The 18,217-nt window shown below is 35.3% G+C and overlaps 1 protein-coding gene across 1 annotated transcript in view; it reads left to right on the top strand.

Moving 5' to 3' along the window:
- The window catches only part of SLC26A7 (solute carrier family 26 member 7), a gene marked incomplete at both ends in the record, with an annotated part of 294,025 nt that overhangs the window by 198,819 nt on the left and 76,989 nt on the right, over positions 1-18,217 (top strand). Inside the window, 2 exons of the mRNA XM_081070238.1 lie at positions 16,995-17,101; positions 18,133-18,199. Coding sequence (XP_080926364.1) covers positions 16,995-17,101; positions 18,133-18,199 — 174 coding nt within the window. The remainder of the gene's footprint in view (positions 1-16,994; positions 17,102-18,132; positions 18,200-18,217) is intronic.

Here is an 18,217-nt window from a genome sequence, read left to right as displayed (position 1 = left end):
GGTTGAAAAGGCTGCGTAAAAAGTTAGATGAAAACAACTTGAACTTTTTGCCAATAATTCATGTTTCGTAAATCAGGACAATGTACCAGCTCACACGGCACTGTCTGTGAGGGAGTTTTTAGCCAGCAAACAAATAACTGTATTGGAACACACTCCCTACTCACATGATCTGGCCCCCAATGACTTCTTTCTTTACCCAAAGATAATGGAAAAGCTGAAAGGAAGGCCTTTTGATAACATTCAGGACATCAAATTTAATACGATGACAGCTCTGATGGCCATTCCAGAAAAAAAGAGTTCCAAAATTGCTTTGAAGCATGGACTAGGTACTGGCATCAGTGTATAGCTTCCCAAGGGGAGTACTTCAAAATTGACTGTAGTGATATTCAGCAATGAGGTGTGTAACTTTTTTTAGAATGAGTTCATGAGCTTGATTGTCATACCTCGTATTTTGTACTTAGGGATTGTGACCATGTTCTTCTTTCATTGAAGCTGGATTTTCTTCCGTATATATTAATTTTAATTTTATTTTAGTTTCATGTGTATAAAACAACATAGTGATTACACATTTATATACCTCATAAAGTGATAACCCTAATAAGTCTATCAGCCATCTGACATTATACATAGTTATCACAATATTATTGACTATATTCCCTATGCTATACTTTATATCCCATAACTATTTTTTAAATTATAGTTGACATTCAATATTATTTTATATTATCTTCATATGTACAGTATAATGCTTAGACATGTATAGAATTTATGAAGAGATCTTCCCGATAAGTCTAGTACTTATCTGACAATACACATAGTTTTTACAATATTATTGACTATGTTCGCCATATTGTATTTTAAATCCCTGTAAATATTTTGTGACTACCAATTTGTAATTCCTAATCCTTTCATCTTTCTAATCCATCCCCCAAATCCCCTCCCATCTAGCAAGCATCAGTTTGTTCATTGTATCTATGAGTCCATTTCTGGGTTTTTTGTTCATTTATTCTGTTGTTTAGATTCCACAAGTAAGTGAGATTATATGGTATTTGTCTTTCTCAGTCTGGTTTATTTCCCTGAGCATAATACCTTCTAGGTTCATACATGTTGTTGCAAATGGTAGGATTTCATTCTTTTTCATGGCCAAGTAATACTCCGTTGTATATATGTACCACCTCTTTTTTAATGAAATTATCTATTGGTGGGCATTTTTGTTGTTGCCATATCTTGGCTATTGTATGTAGTGCTGCAGTAAACACAGGGGTGCATAAATCTTTTGAATTAGTGTTTTGAATTTCTTTGGATAAATACCCAGGAGTGGAATTGCTGGGTCATAAGGTAATTCTATTTTTAATTTTTTGAGGAACTGCTACATTGTTTTCTTCCTTCCTTTCTTCCTCTCTCTCTCTCTCTCTCTCTCTCTCTCTCTCTCTCTCTCTCTCTCACTCTCTCTCTCACTCTCTCTGTCTCTCTTTTCTTTTCTTTTTTTTTTTTTTACCTCTATACTGTTTTTAGTAGTGGCTGCACCAATTTCCAATCCCACCAATAGTGCTCGAAGGTTCCCTTTTCTCCACATGCTCACCAACATTTGTTGTTTGTTGATTTATTGATAATGGCCATTCTGACAGGTGTGAAGTGATAATTCATTGTGGTTTTTATTTGTACTTTTCTGATGATTAGTGACGTTGACTATCTTTTCATATGTCTATTGGCCATCTGTATGTCCTCTTTGGAGAAATGTCTATTCAGGTCCTCTGCCCATCTTTTAATTGTATTTTTCAGTTTTTTTGGTGTTGAGTTGTATGAGTTGGCATATATGCCAATTATATATATATATATATATATATATATATATATATATATATATATATATATATATATATAATATTTATATATATAAAAATTTTAGATATTAACTTCTATCAGCTGTATCATTGGCAAATATTTTCTTCCATTCTGTAGACTGTCTTTTTGTTTTGTTGATGGTTTCCTTTGCTGTGCACAAACTTTTTAGTCTAATGTAGTTCCATTTGTTTACTTTTTCTTTTGTTTCCCTTGCCCAAGGATATATATCAATAAAAATACCACTAAGGGTAATGTCTGAGATTTTGCTTTCTATATTTCCTAGGAGTTTTATGGTTTCATAGGTGTCTTACATTTAAGTCTTTAATGTATTTTGTGTTTATTCTTGTGTATGGAGTAAGAAGGTGGTCAGGTTTCATTTTCCTGCATGTATCTGTTCAGTTTTCCCAGCACCAGTTATTAAAAAGAGTTTCTTTACCCGAATGTATATTCTCACTTTCTTTGTCATAGATTAAATGACTACATAAGCATGGGTTAATTTCTGAGCTCTCTATTCTGTTCCATTGATTTATGTGTCTGTTTTTATGCCAATATCATGCTATTTTGATTACTATAGGCTTGCAGTATAGTTTGATATCACGTAACATGATATCTTTAGCTTTGTTCTTCTTTCTCATGATTGCTGTGACTATTTGGGGTCTTTTATGGCTCCCTATAAATTTTAGGATTATTTGTTTTAAGTCTGTGTAAAATATCATAGGTATTTTGGTAAGGATTGCATTGAATCCATAGATTGCTTTGGATAGTATGGACATTTTAACTACATTATTCTTTCTATGCACGAGTATATTATATGTTTCCTTTTATTTGTGTCTTCTTTAATTTCTCTCTTCAGTGTCTTATAATTTTCTGAGCATAGGTCTTTTACTTCCATAGTTAAAATTTATTCCTAGGTATTTTAGTATAGTTTGTGATACAGTTGTAAATAAGGTTGTTTTTTAATTTCTCTTTGTGATAGTTCATTATTTGTGTATAAAAATACAACCATTTTCTGAATATTAGTTTTGTGTCCTGCTACTTTACTAAATTCATTTATCAGATCTACTAGTTTTTTGGTGGCATCTTTGGAGTTCTCTTCTATAGTAACTGCAAATAATGACAGTTTTACTTCTTCTTTTCCAATGTGGATACCTTTTATGTCTTTTTCTTATCTTATTGCTATGTCTAGGACTTCCAGTACTACGCTGAAGTGGTGAAAGTGGCCATTTCTTTCTTGTTCCTGATTTTAAGTAGAATGCTTTCAGCTTTTCCCCAATGAGTATGATTTTAGGTGTGGGTTTTCCGTACATTGCCTTTATTATGTTGAGCTATGTTCCCTCTATTCCCACTTTGCTGAGAGTTTTTATTATAAATGGATGCTGGATTTTGTCCAATATTTTTCCTGCATCCATTGATATGACCATAATATTTTTATTTTTCATTTTGTCTATGTGGTGTATCACATGAATTGATTTGCAGGTATTGAACACACATGGCATATCAGGAATAAATCCCACTTGATCATGGTGTATGATCTTTTCAATATTTTGCTGAATTTTATTTGCTAGTATTTTCTTGAGGATTTTGCATCTATGTTTATTTAGGGTATTGGTCTATGGTTTTCTTTTTTTGTGTTGTCGTCTGGTTTTGAAATTAGGGTAATAGTTGCCTTGTAAAATGAGTTTGGGAGCCTTCTCTTCTCTTGCAATTTTTGGAATAGTTTGAGAGGAATAGGTGTTAATTCTTTTTTGAATGTTTGATAAAATTCACCTGTGAACTCATCTGATCCAGGACTTTTGTTTGTTGGGAACTTGTTAATTATTGATTTGATTTCATTAATAGTAATCAGTCTGTTCATACTTTTTGTGTCTTCTTGATTCAGCCTTGGAAGATTGTATCCATTTCTTCCAGATTGTGTTATTTGTTGGCATATAGTTGGTCATAGTATTTTCCTAAAATTTTCTGCATTTCTGTGTTGTCCATGGTCGCTTCTCTTTCATTTCTGATTTTATTTATTTGGGTCCTCTCTCTTTTTGTTTCTTCTTGTTGAACCTGATTAAAGCTTACTCAATTTTGTTTATCTTTTCAGAAAAACAGTTCTTGATTTCATTGATCTTTTGTATTTTTTTTTGTAGCTTCTATTTCTTTTATTTCCACTCAGATCTTTATTATTTCCTTTCTTGTGCTTACTTTGGGCTTTGTTTGCTCTTCTTTTGCTAGTTCCTTTAGGTGTAAAGTTAGACTGTTTTTTTTTTTTTTCCAGATTTTTCTTATTGAGGTAGGTTATAGATTATCCTCTTAGGACTGCTTTCACTGTGTCCTGTATATTTTGGTTCATTGTATTTTCATTTTTATTTGTCTCAAGGTATCTTTTGATTTCTTCCTTGATCTAATTATTGACCCATTCATTATCTAGCCTCTGTGTTTGTGTTATTTTCAGGTTTTTTTTTCTTGGAATTGATTTGTTTTTTCATACCATTGTAGTCAGAGAAGACTCTTGATATGGTTTCTATTTTCTTAAATTTATTGAGACTTATTCTGTGGCTTAACATTTTATCTATTTTGGAAAATGTTTCATGTGCACTTGAAAAGAAGAAAAAGTAGAGAACCATATAATTTCACTAATATGTGGTATATAAACCAAAAACAACAAAAGAACAAGACAAGCTAATGAAAAATAAAAACTCACAGACACAGACAACACTTTAGTAGTTACCAGAGAGTAAGTGGGGTAGGGGGTGGTAGATGAAGGTAAAGGAGGTCAAATATATGGTGATGAAAGGAGAACTGACTCTGGGTGGATAACACACAATGTGATTTATAGAGGATGTAATACAGAATTGCATACATACCTGAAATTTGTGTAACTTTACTAACAATTGCCATCCCCCAATAAACTTTAATTAAAAAAAAAGAATGTGTATTCTGCTCCTTTGGGGTGCGATGCTCTAAAAATATCAATGAAATCCATTTGATCTAGTGTATCATTTAAGGCTTCTGTTTCCTTGGTGATTCTGTCTGGAAGATCTGTCGATTGGTGTCACTGAGGTGTTAAAGTCTGGTACTATGAATGTGTTACTGCTGAGTTTTATCTTATGTCAGTCTTATGAAAGTCTTTATCTTATGAAAGTCTTCCAAAGCTTATGGGGCAGGGTTGGCCACCCACGAGCCTAGAATGCCTCTGGTGGTATAGCACCAGAGTGCCTCTGGTGATAGGGCAGGACCAAAGAAGTCACCAGGGTGGTGCTCATGCATGGTTTTTATCACACCAATGCAGTCTCAGATTTGGCCCTTTGGGGAAGGGTTCAACACAGAAAAGATGGAGCCCTCCTGTAGGCTGCACATGAGGTGGGCTCCACATAGGGCCAATGGTGGATGTTCCTCCTGAAGCCTCACAACTAAATCTTTCCCTGTATTTCTCTGACACCTCGCGAGTGGCCCCTCCTCTGGCCCCTTCTCTGGCCCCTCCACTGGAGCCCACATGAGTGTTTGCAAATGAGTCTGCATGTGGGCTCTTTAAGAGGATGTTTGGGTTTCCAGCTGCCTTCTGTCTCACTGGGAAAGGTGGACAGAGTTCTCATTGACTTTTCCTGCCTGGCATGGGGACTCCTCTTTCCAGCCCAGGACCCCTGGGCTGGGGAGACTGGTGTGGGACTGGGACCCCTCCATCTTCAGGGGAGAACCTCCACCTCTGAGGTGTCTCTCTTGGTGCTCAACCACTACCTGTAAGTTTGGATAAATGTGTTTCATGTCTCTGCCTCTTTGATTAGTCTCTATGTGGCCTCTTCTTTTTATCCTTATTTATAGGGGTTCTATTCAGCTAATGTTCAGATGATTCTAGAGGTTGATTTTTCTATAATTTAGTTGTAATTTTAATGTGATCCTGGGAAGCAGGAGGCATAGCATTTAATTATTCCATTATCTTGGACCTTAAATCCATACATATTCATTTTTAAAAAAATCACTTGTGGATTTTTTAATAGAGGGGAGTGGAGTAAAAATACCTTTAATATACTATATAAATCTTATCTTTAAACCTATACCTTAGAAAGGTGATTCTGACAGTAGTATGGAAAATAGTTTACACTGCTGATATCAAATCTGGTAGTTAAGTAGGAGGCTCTCAGAATAATCTAAGAGACTACAGTAAAGTGTGAACTAGAATATTATCAGTGATTTGGAAAAAAGTGTGGTTTGAAATTTCTTTTTATTAATAATTGATAAAACTTGGTAAACAATTGGACAACTAGATGAAAAAGGAGAAATAGTAACATATGATTTCAAGGTTTCTGATTGTAGTGTCTTGAAGAATATTAGTGTTTTAACTAAAAGAGAACACTGGAGGAAAGACAGATTTTGGGCTGCTGTTAATGAGTTTGCATTTGGACATACTAAGTTTGAAGATGTTTGGTAGACAGTTTGAAAAATGGTTTAATAGTTCAGAATTAATAGTCTCCTATATGCAGGTGGTAGTTGAAAAGTTGGAATAAATAGGTAGTATGATGTGGGCAAAAAGTAAGACTGAGGAAGGTGTATGAATATAGCAGATGCATTAGGATTAAATGTGACATTGGGTTGACAATGTCCTCCTATGGTTAAAGTTGACAGGTGTGTCTCTTAGTTGCTAAGGGACTGATTTGAGCATAGCATTTATAGTGAGACTATTGCACAGAATTTTCTGGATATAGGCTATATTACCCAGTAGATAGAATATGTCCAGATTACTCAACAAATAGAATAAACCAAAATATGTAAATAAATTACCAAAGGTGTGTGTGTGTCTAAAATTTTGAAAGCTGAAAGTTTAAAAAGTTATGTAAGCAGAAATCACATGAAAAATCAGAAATCTTTATTTCTTTGGAAATTTTACAGTTTATTCCATTGGTCTATATGTCTGTTTCTCTGCCAATCTTTGATTGTTTTGATTATTGTTGCCCTGTAGTACAAGCTGAAGTCAGGGTGCATGATAACTCCAGCATTGTTCTTTTTTCTTAGGATTGCTTTGGCTGTTTGGGGTCTTCTGTGGTTCTATACAAATCTGATAATTTTTTGTTCTATTTCTTTGAAAAATGCCATTGGGATTTTTATAGGGATTGCATTCAATCTGAAAATTGCTTTGAGTAATACAGCCATTTTAACTATGTTGATTCTTCCAGTCCACAATCACACAATATCTTTTCATTTCTTTGCTTCTTATTCAATTTCTTTTTAAAATGGCTTATATTTTTCAGTATATAACTTTTTCTCATCCTTCATTAAGTTTATTCCTAGGTATTTTATGCTTTTTGTTGCAATTACGAAGGAATTGATTTTTTAAATTTCTTTTTCTGAGATTTTGTTGTTAGTATATAGGAATGCAATGGACTATTGTACATTGATTTTGTAGCTGGCAACTTTACTGTATTTGTTTATTGTTTCTAATAGCTTTTTGGTGGAGTCTTTAGGGTTTTCTACATATAGCATCATGTCATATGCAAAAAGTTCCCAATTTAGCTATTATTTATTTATTTATTCCCAATTTAGATGCCTTTTATTTCTTTCTCTTGCCTGATTGCTCTGGATAGCACTTCCAATACTATGTTGGAAAGCAGAAGTGATAGGGGACAGTCCTGTCACTTTCCTGAGTATAGATAAAATTGAGAACCCAGAAAGAAACTCACATAAATATGGACAGATAATTTTTAACATAGAAGCCAAAAACATACCATGGAGAAAAGACAGCCTCTTCAATAAATAGTGCTGGGAGAATTGGAAAGCCATGTGCAAACAAATGAAACTTGACTGCTATCTGTCACCATGAACCAAAATTAAATCAAAATGTATCAAAGACCTAAACATAAGACCTGAAACAATAAAATGCATAGAAGAAAACATAGGTACAAAAATTATGCACTGTGGATTCAAAGAGCGGTATAAGAATCAGACTCCAAAGGCAAAGGATGTTAAAGCTAAAATAAATGAATGGGACTATATCAAACTGAAAAGCTTGTGCACAGCAAAAGAAACCATCAGCAAAATAAAGAGGCAACCAACTAAATGGGAGAACATTTTTGCAAACAACATCTTTGATAAGGGGCTAATATTCAAAATACATAAGGAACTCATTAAACTCAACAACAACAAAAAACCAAACAATCCAATTAAAAACTGGGCAGAGGACCTGAAGAGACATTTCTCCAAAGAGAAGATACAGATGGCTAATAGACATATGAAAAAATGTTCAACATAACTAATCATCAGAGGAATGCAAATAAAAATCACAATGTGATATTACTTAACACCGATTAGAGTGTCTATCATCAACAAGACAAATAATAACAAGTGTTGGAGAGGCTGTGGAGTAAAAGGAACCCTCATACACTATTGGTGGGAATACAGATTGATGCAGCCTTGATGGCAGTGTGGAGGTTCTCCCCCAAAACTGAAAACATTTATCTGTAAAGATATATGTGCTCCAATGTTCATTGCATCTTTATTTATGATGGCGAAGTAACGGAAACAACCACAGTGTCCTCTAATACATGATTGGATTAAGAAATTGTGGTATATACATGAAACTAATCTTTGGAGACGTCATCAAAATGGCGGCGTGAGGTGAGCCTCTCTAAAGCTCCCCTGGAATTTACAACTAATCGGACAACAATAACTCCACAAAGGACTCCCTGCACAGCAGACAGGCAAGAAGGGGACCACTACTAAATTCACCTAAAAGTGGGAGAATCGCGTGAGCGGCAGAGGAGGGAAGAGAGAAGTGTGGAGACGGACCTGCACGGGCGGAGTAAGCAAACCTAGATAGTGCTCCGAGCTCGCTGCATCCCAGAACTATTGCAGCTGCAAGAGAGGGAAGAACTTGGACTGCTAGGGCTCTGCTTATGGCAAACAGGGCTGAGGGAGCAGCATAAAACACGGCTGAACCCAACGTTTATGGCAGAGACCTCAAAGAAAAGACTGAGGGAAGAAGGCTGAAAACAGTGGTTTGAGCCCTCACTGCCGAAAGAGAGAACGCAAGCCTTAGACACTGAGACTAGTGGCCCCCGCCCTACCCTCCCAGAACTCGCCCCGCCCCCACCTGCCCGGTGCTAGAAGCGGAACAGTAGCAGTGTCAGAACAAAAGAACAGAATATTTGCTGTTCTGAGAACTGTGGACTGCAGACACAGATTCGCAGCCCAACTGATTCTGGCAAAGGGGAGGGAGCTGTGGAAGTGGGACGGGCTGTGGTGGTGGTCACAACCATTGCTCTGGGCCACCTCTCATAACTCACCCTGCCCCTAACCCCACCTTTCTGGGTGGATCCCTGCAGGAGTAAACAGAACTGCTGAAACATATAGGCTCTGAATCTGGTGCAGAAAGAGCTTTGGAACTTCAAAAGCTCTCTGCATCCCCACAGGGACATGGAGCCCTATGACCCAGGGGAATTGTTAACAGAGGAGAAGCCCGTCTCCCAGGGAATCCCCCCATTTTGAGAGAAGCTGGAATAGTGCAGAGAAAACAAAACACTACTGTATGAGAGAGGAAAGAAAAGGCTGCAGTCAGACAGAAAACAAAACATTCTACCAACAAGTACTGGAAAACAAAAAAAGACCTCTTCCTATCAACCTGTTGCAGAACCAACTCCTGTAGATGTCTAGGAAGAGAAATAATAAATCAGTAATTGCCATGAATAACCAAGGCAACAAGACAGCTCAGAAAGAAAGTGAAAAGTCTCCAGAAAAGGAACTTAAAGATATAAAAATATGTGACATAAATGACAGAGAATTCAAGATTGCGGTTCTGAAAAAACTCAACGAGATGCAAGAAAACACAGAAAGGCAATTAATTGAACACAGAAACGCAATCAAAGAACAAGATGAGCATTTTACGAAAGAGATTGAAATTCTAAAAAAGAACCAAATGGTATTTCTGGAAATTAAGAACATAATAGAAGAAATTAAGAATGAAATAACCAGCTTAGGTAGTAGAGTTGACCAGATGGAGGAAAGAATCAGTGACATCGAAGATAGAAACCTGGAAATGACACAAATGGAAGAAGAAAGAGACTTGAGACTTAAAATAAATGAAAGAACTCTACAAGAACATTCTGACTCTATCAGAAAGAGCAATATAAGAATAATGGACATGCTAGAAGGAGAAGAAAGAGAGAAGGGAACAGAGAATACATTCAAACAAATTGTGGATGAGAACTTCCCAAATTTGTGAACAGAACTGGATCCTCGAATCCAAGAAGCAAATAGAACACCTTATTACCTCAATCCCAACAGGCCTTCACCAAGGCACATTGTATTGAAGCTGTCTAAAATCAATGAGAAAGAAAGAATCGTCAAGGCAGCCAGTGAAAAGAAGACAGTAAATTACAAAGGAAAGCCCATTAGATTACCATCATATTTTTCAGCAGAAACTCTACAAGCCAGGAGGGAGTGGAACCAAATATTCAAAATATTGAAAGACAGAAATTATGAGCCAAGAATAATATATCCAGCAAAGATCTCCTTTAGTTATAAAGGAGGAATAAAGACCTTTCAGACATATACACACGTAAGAAATTTTCTAATACACACCTATGCTACAAAAAATATTAATGGAGGCTATTCGACCACCATCAACAGGGACAATTTGTGGCAACACAAAAAGGGGGAGAGTAAAGGCCTGTACCGGAATATGGGAATGGAGAAAGTAAGCGTGCTGAAGAAAATGGAACACTGTAAATATCAAACTTTTTTTACATAAACTTAAAGGTAACCACTCAAAAAAAAAATCCAGAATTGAAATATATAATAAAGAAGAAACAGAGGGAAACCCCGTAGATACCGCCACACAGAAATAATAGACAACATCAAAAAGGAAAAGAAACAATGGAGACACAGCCTTACCAAAAAACTGAAGATAGAATGACAGGAAATCCTCACATATCAATAATCACCTTAAATGTAAATGGATTGAATTCACCAATAAAAAGGCACAGAGTAGCAAACTGGATCAAAAAACCAAACCCAACCATATGCTGTCTCCAAAAGACACATGTCAGCTACAAGGACAAGTATAGACTCAAAGTGAAAGGGTGGAAATTGACCCAAAGGGTGGAAGTGGTACCCAGAGAAAATCACGTGTAGCCATAATGATATCAGATGAAACAGACTTCATGGTAAAAAGGATAACAAGAGACGAAGATGGACATTTCATCATCGTAAAGGGGACTATACAACAAGAATACACAACAGTCATCAACATTTATGTTCCCAAACAGAAACACCAAAATATACCAAGCAACTACTAATAGAACTAAAGGGAGAAATTGACCAAAACACAATTATACTAGGGGACTTAAATATATCATTGACAGCTGTGAATAGATCATCCAAACAGAAAATAAATAACGAAATAGGAGCCCTAAATGACACATTATATGAAATGGACATCATTGACATATATAGACCACTTCATCCTAAAACATCAGACTATACATTCTTTCCTTTTTTTTTATTAAATACATTGGGGTGACAATTGTTAATAAATTTACATAGATTTCAGGTATACAATTCTGTATTACATCATCTATACATCCCATTGTGTGTTCACCACCAAGAGTCAGTTCTCCTTCCATCACCATATATTTGATCCCCTTTACCCTCATCACCCACCCCCCACCCCCTTACCCTCTGGTAACCACTAAATTATTGTCTGTGTCTATGAGATTTCTTTCATTTGTTTGTCTTGTTCTTTTGTTGTTTTTGGTTTACATACCACATATCAGTGAAATCATAGGGTTCTCCGCTTTTTCTGTCTCACTTATTTCACTTAGTATGATACTCTCAAGATCCATCCATGTTGTCACAAATGCTCCTATATCATCTTTCCTTAACGCCGAATAGTATTCCATTGTGTATATATACCACAACTTCTTTATCCATTTATCTATTGAAGGACATTTTGGTTGTTTCCATGTCTTGGCCACCGTAAACAAAGCTGCAATGAACATTGGAGTACACGTGTCTTTATAGAGAAATGTTTTCAGATTTTTTAGGTAGATACCCAGGAGAGCGATTGCTGGGTCATATGGTAATTCTATTCCTAATTTCTTGAGGAACCTCCACACTGCCTTCCATAGTGGCTGCACCAGTCTGCATTTCCACCAACAGTGTATGAGGGTTCCTTTATCTCCACAGCCTCTCCAACACTTGTTACTATTTGTCTTGTTGATGATAGCCATTCTGACAAAGGTGAGGTGATATCTCATTGTGTTTTTTATTTGCATTTCTCTGATGATTAGCAATGTTGAGCATTTTTTTATATGTCTATTTGTCATTTGTATATCCTCTTTGGAGAAATGTCTCTTCAGGTGTTCTGTCCATTTTTCAATTGGGTTGTTTGTTTTTTGGTTGTTGAGTTTCATGAGTCCCTTGTATATTTTGGATATTAGACCCATATCAGAGGCACTGTTTGCAAAAATCTTCTCCCATTCAGTTTGTAGCCTCATTATTTTGTCAATAGTTTCTTTTACTATGAAGAAGCTTTTCAGTTTCATATAATCCCATTCATTTATTTTAGTTTTCACTTCCATTGCCTTTGGAGTTGAATTTATAAAACACTCTATGAACCCAAGGTTTATAAGTTTAGTACCTATGTTTTCTTCTATGCAGTCTATTGTGCCAGGTTTTATGCTTAAGTCTTTGATCCATTTTGAATTAATTTTGGTACAGGATGACAGTTAGCAGTCCAGTTTCATTCTTTTGCACGTAGCTATCCAATTCTCCCAGCACTATTTATTGAAGAGGCTGTCTTTCCTCCATTGTATGTTTTTAGCTTTGTTTGTCAAAAATTATCTGTCCATATTTATGTGGTTTTATTTCTGGGTTCTCAATTCTATTCCATTGGTCTATGTGTCTGTTTTTCCACCAATAACAAGCTGTTTTGATTATTGTAGCCCTGTAGTACAAGCAAAAGTTAGGGAGTGTGATACCTCCAGTATTGTTCTTTTTTTTTAAATATTGCTTTGGCTATTTAAGGTCTTTTGTGGTGCCAAACAAATCTGATGATTTTTTGTTCTATTTCTTAAAAAAATGCCATTGGGATTTTGATGGGGATTGCATTAAATCTGTATATGGCTTTGGGTAATATGGCCATTTTAACTATGTTGATTCTTCCAATCCATGAGCACGGAATGTCTTTCCATTTCTTTGTGTCTTCTTCAATTTCTTTCAAAAATGACTTATAGTTTTCAGCATATAAATCCTTCACATCCTTGGTTCAGTTTATTCCTAGGTATTTTATTCTTTTTGCTGCTATTGGAAAAGGAATTGTTTTTTCTATTTCTTTATCTCAGATTTCATTGTTGGTATATAGGAAAGCAATGGACTTTTGTACGTTGATTTTGTAGCCAGCAAATTTACTGTATTCATTGATTGTTTCTAATAGCTTTTTGGTGGAGTCTTTAGTGTTTTCTATATATAGTATCATGTCATCTGCAAAGAGTGACAATTTAACTTCTTCATTCCCAAGTTGGATGCCTTTTATTTCTTTCTCTTGCCTGATTGTTCTCACAAGGACTTCCAACACTATGTTGAAAAGCAGAGGTGATAGGGGAAAACCTTGTCGTGTTCCTGAATGTAGAGCAAAGGGCTTCAGCTTTTCACCTTTAATTATGAGATTAGCTGAGGGCTGTTCGCATATGGCCTTTATTATGTTGAGGTATTTTCCTTCTATACCAATTTTATTAAGTGTGTTAATCATAAATGGATGTTGTATCTTATCAAATGCTTTTCTTTTTCTGCATCAATTGATAGAATCACATGATTTTTGTCCTTTGTTTTGTTTATGTGTACTTTATTTTATTTTGTTTTGGATTTGTGAATGTTGAACCATCCTTGTGCCTCGGGGATGAACCCCACTTGGTCGTGATGAATAATCTTTTTAATGCATTGTTGTATTCGATTTGCTAGAATTTTGTTTTGGATTTTAGCATCTGTATTCATGAGAGATATTGTTCTGTAGTTTTCTTTTTTTGTGTTGTCCTTACCAGGTTTTGGTATCAGGGTAATGTTGCCCTCATAAAATTAGTTAGGGAGTACTGACTCTTCTTCAATTTTTTTGAAGAGTTTGAGCAGGATTGGTATTAGATTCTGTTTGAAGGTTTGGTAGAATTCACTAGTGAAGCCGTCTGATCCAGGACTTTTGATTTTGGGAAGGTTTTTGATGACTGATTCAGTTTCATTACTAGTGATCGGCCTGTTTAGATTTTCCAGTTCTTCATGATTCAGGCTTGGAAGGCTATATGTTTCTAAAAACTTGTCCATTTCTTCTAAATTATGTCCATGATAACTTCCCCTTTTTCATTTCTGATTTTGTTAATTAGTGTCTTCTCTCTTTTTATCTTAGTGAGTCTAGCCAAGGGTTTGTCAATTTTATTAATCTTTTCAAAGAACCACTCTTTGTTACATTCATTTTTTTTTTCTATTGTCTTTTTGTTCTCTATTTCATTTAGTTCTACGCTGATTTCTGTTATCTGCTTTCTTCTGCTGACCTGGGTTTCACTTGTTCTTCTTTTTCTAGTTCTTTAAGATGTAACATGAGGTTATTTATTTGGGATTTTTCTTGTTTCTTGAGATAGACCTGTAATGATATAAATTTTCCTCTTAAAACTGCTTTCGCTGCATCCCAAAAATTTTGGTAGGATGTATTTTCATTGTCATTTGTTTCTATGTATATTTTGATCTCTCCTCTAATTTCTTCTTTGACCCAGTTATTCTTTAAAAGTATGTTGTTTAATCTCCATGTACTTGTGTTTTTTCCTGCTTTCTTTTTGCAGTTGATATCCAATTTCAAAGCCTTGTGATCAGAGAATATGCTTGGTATGATTTCAATCTTCTTAAATTTGGTGAGGCTGATTTTATGTCCCAATATATAGTCTATCCTTGAGAATGTTCCATTTACACTAGAAAATTATGTATAGTCTGATGTTTTAGGATGAAGTGCTCTATATATGTCAATTTCCTTTTCATCTAATGTGTCATTTAGGACTGCTATTTCGTTATTTATCTTCTGTTTGGATGATCTATCCATAGCTGTCAATGATGTATTTAAGTCCCCTAGTATAATTGTGTTTTGGTCAATTTCTCCCTTTAGTTCTATTAGTAGTTGCTTGGTATATTTCAGTGCTCCCTGATTGGGGGCATAAATATTGATGACTGTTATGTCTTCTTGTTGTATAGTCCCCTTTACCCTTATGAAATGTCCATCTTTGTCTCTTGTTATATTTTTCACCCTGAAGTCAGTTTCATCAGAAATCATTATGGCTACACCTGACTTTCTCTAGGTACCATTTTCTTGGAGTGTCAATTTCCACCCTTTCACTTTGAGTCTATGCTTGTCCTTGTAGCTGAGATGTGTCTCTTGGAGACAGCATATGGTTGGGTTTAGTTTTTTGATCCAATCTGCTACTCTGTGCCTTTTTATTGGTGAGTTCAGTACATTTACATTTAGGGTGATTATTGATATGTGAGGATTTCCTGTCATTCTATGTTTAGTTTTCTGGTAAGGCTGTGTCTCCATTGTTTCTTTGCCTTTTTGTTGTTGTCTATTATTTATGTGTGGTAGTTTCTATGATGTTTTTCTCTGTTTCTTCTTTTATTACAGTATATGTTTCAGTTCTGGATGTTTTTTGAGTGCTTATCCTTAAGTTTATGTAAAAGAAAGTTTGATATTTAGAGTATTCCGGTTTCTTTAGCACGCTTATATTCTCTATTTCCATATTCCGGTTCAGGCATTTACTCACCCTTTTTATGTTGCCACAAATTGTCCCTGTTGATGGTGGTCGAATAGCTTCCTTTAGTATTTCTTGTAGTGCAGGTCGTGTATTAGAAAATACCCCCAGCTTCTGGATGTCTGGAAAGGTCTTTATTCCTCCTTCATAACTAAAGGAGATCTTTGCTGGATATATTATTCTTTGTTCATAATTTTTCTCTTTCAATAGTTTGAATATTTGGTTCCATTCCCTCCTAGCTTGTAGAGTTTCTGCTGAAAAATATGATGATAATCTAATGGGCTTTCCTTTGTAAGTTACCATCTTCTTTTCCCTGGCTGCCTTGAGTATTTTTTCTTTCTCATTGATTTTAGACAGCTTCAATACAGTGTGCCTTGGTGAAGGCCTGTTGGGATTGAGGTAATTAGGTGTTTTATTTGCTTCTAAGGTTAGAGGATCCAGTTCTTTCCACAGTTTGGGAAGTTCTCATCGACAAATTGTTTGAATACATTCTCTGTTCCCTTCACTCTTTCTTCTCCTTCTGATATGCCCATTATTCTTATATTGCTCTTTCTGATGGAGTCAGAAAGTTCTTGTAGAGTTCTTTCATTCTTTTAAGTCTCAAGTCTCTTTCTTCTTCCATCTGTGCAAATTCCAGGTTCCTATCTTTGATGTCACTGATTCTTTCCTCCATCTGGTCAACTCTACTACCTAAGCTGGATATTTTGTTGTTAATTTCTTCTACTGAGTTCTTAATCTCCAGAAATTCTATTTGGTTCTTTTTTAAAATTTCAATCTCTTTTGTAAAATGCTCATGGTGTTTTTTGATTGTGTTTCTGAGTTCTCTAAACTGCCTTTCTGTGTTTTCTTGCATCTCGTTCAGTTTTTTCAAATTGCAATCTTGAATTCTCTGTCATTTAAGTCACATATTTCCATATCTCTAAGTTCCTTTTCTGGAGACTTTCACTTTCTTTCAGAGCTATCTTGTTGCCTTGGTTATTCATGGCAATCACTGATTTACTATTTCTCTTCGTAGACGTTTACAGGAGTGGCTTCTGCAACAGGTTCATAGGTATGTGAAGAGCTTTTGAAGTTCCATAGCTCTTTCTGCACCATATTCAGAGCCCGTATGTTTCTGCAGTTCTGTTTACTCCTGCAGGGATCTGCCCAGATAGGTGGGGCCAGGGACTGAGTTGTGAGAGTTGGCCCAGAGCAATGGTGGCGACCACCACTACAGCGTTTCCTGCTTCCACAGCTCTCTCCCTTTTGCCGGAACTAGTTGGTCTGCGAAACTGAGAGATTTAGTCACAGGAATGTTGTAGAATAAAATTTTGAGTAATTTAGCATTCATGAGAAAGAAGAGAATACCAAAGGAACCACATTTTCTGTGGGTTTCTTTTTTTTTTGTTTTTCTTTCAGGGCATATGGGTCAGTACATATGTATTTACAATATGTTTTGCTGCCAATGTGGGACTGCTGTATGGTGTTCTCTGTACCATAGCTTTTGTGATTGGTCGCTTCTCAAGGTAAGATCTTATTTAAATGCTGTTTATACTGACACAGCAGCAAAGCATTTGATATTGCAAGTTACTTTTACTTCTGTTGAATATATAGTACTACAATTTTATGTTTTATTAACATTTGGTGTTAGAGAATTGGAGACAAAAAGGTTTTATCTACATATGGTATATAATAATGTTGGTCTTAATCAAAAGAAATATTTTGTCAGCACTATAAAATAGAATATATGAAATCTATTAAAGTAAATAAATTAACCCCATTACCATACACTGCATCACAGAGCTATTTTTCATTAAGTGAAGAGCTATAGCATCCAATGAAATACAAACCATATAACAATGTAATCATTTGGAAAGTTAAATAACTTGAGCAAATTTGATTTTTCAGAAGTCATATTAATCTGTCAATGTACTTTTCCTAGATAATTTCTTTTTTTGTCTTTTTACTGAACATCTGTGAACCTATTTTGACCAATTCTTTTTCTGTTTTCCCAGTGTTCATGATCCAATAGTGGTTTTACTCACTTCTCATCCTTTCCTTGAAATTCTTTGTTAAATAATATATTCTTTTCAAATAAATTAAGTTTTACCTCTATAGATTCTACCTTTATAGAATCTAACTATGTAGATTCATTATTATCTGGTCCTATCTTGCCATTGATTCCCTCTTTATTTCCTTCCCCCCAAAAAAGATTTTCTCAAATACTGTATATTCTGTAACCTTCTCTCCTATAACTTTCTTTGTCAATTCACCTCTTGTAGCTTGGATATATGGTAGCTGGGAGTCCAGATGAGGTAAATTACATTTTAAAATCTCTACTTAGATGTCTCTGTTGTTACCTTCTATTCTTGGGGATCCCAAGATCCCCAAGATCCCCCAAAACACATTTACCAGTGTTTTATAAACAAATGGGATATAAGATCTAAACTATTTTAAATATGTTCCAATTGACAAGATAAAATGACATCGTCTTTACTTCATGGTTAATGTAGAGATTAAGAAATGACATATCATTTTCCATTCGCCTTAATTCTAGAACAAAGACTCTGAGTATGAAAAACATGAAAGAAATGGAATTTAAAGTGAAGACAGAAGTGGATGTTGTAAGTTTAGTTTCCTTT

The sequence above is a fragment of the Rhinolophus hipposideros genome (genome assembly GCF_964194185.1).
Source record: "Rhinolophus hipposideros genome assembly, chromosome: 13".
Taxonomy (NCBI): Eukaryota; Metazoa; Chordata; class Mammalia; order Chiroptera; family Rhinolophidae; genus Rhinolophus; species Rhinolophus hipposideros.
Note: the sequence above shows the minus strand (reverse complement) of the source record. Positions and strands in the feature narration are given on the sequence as shown.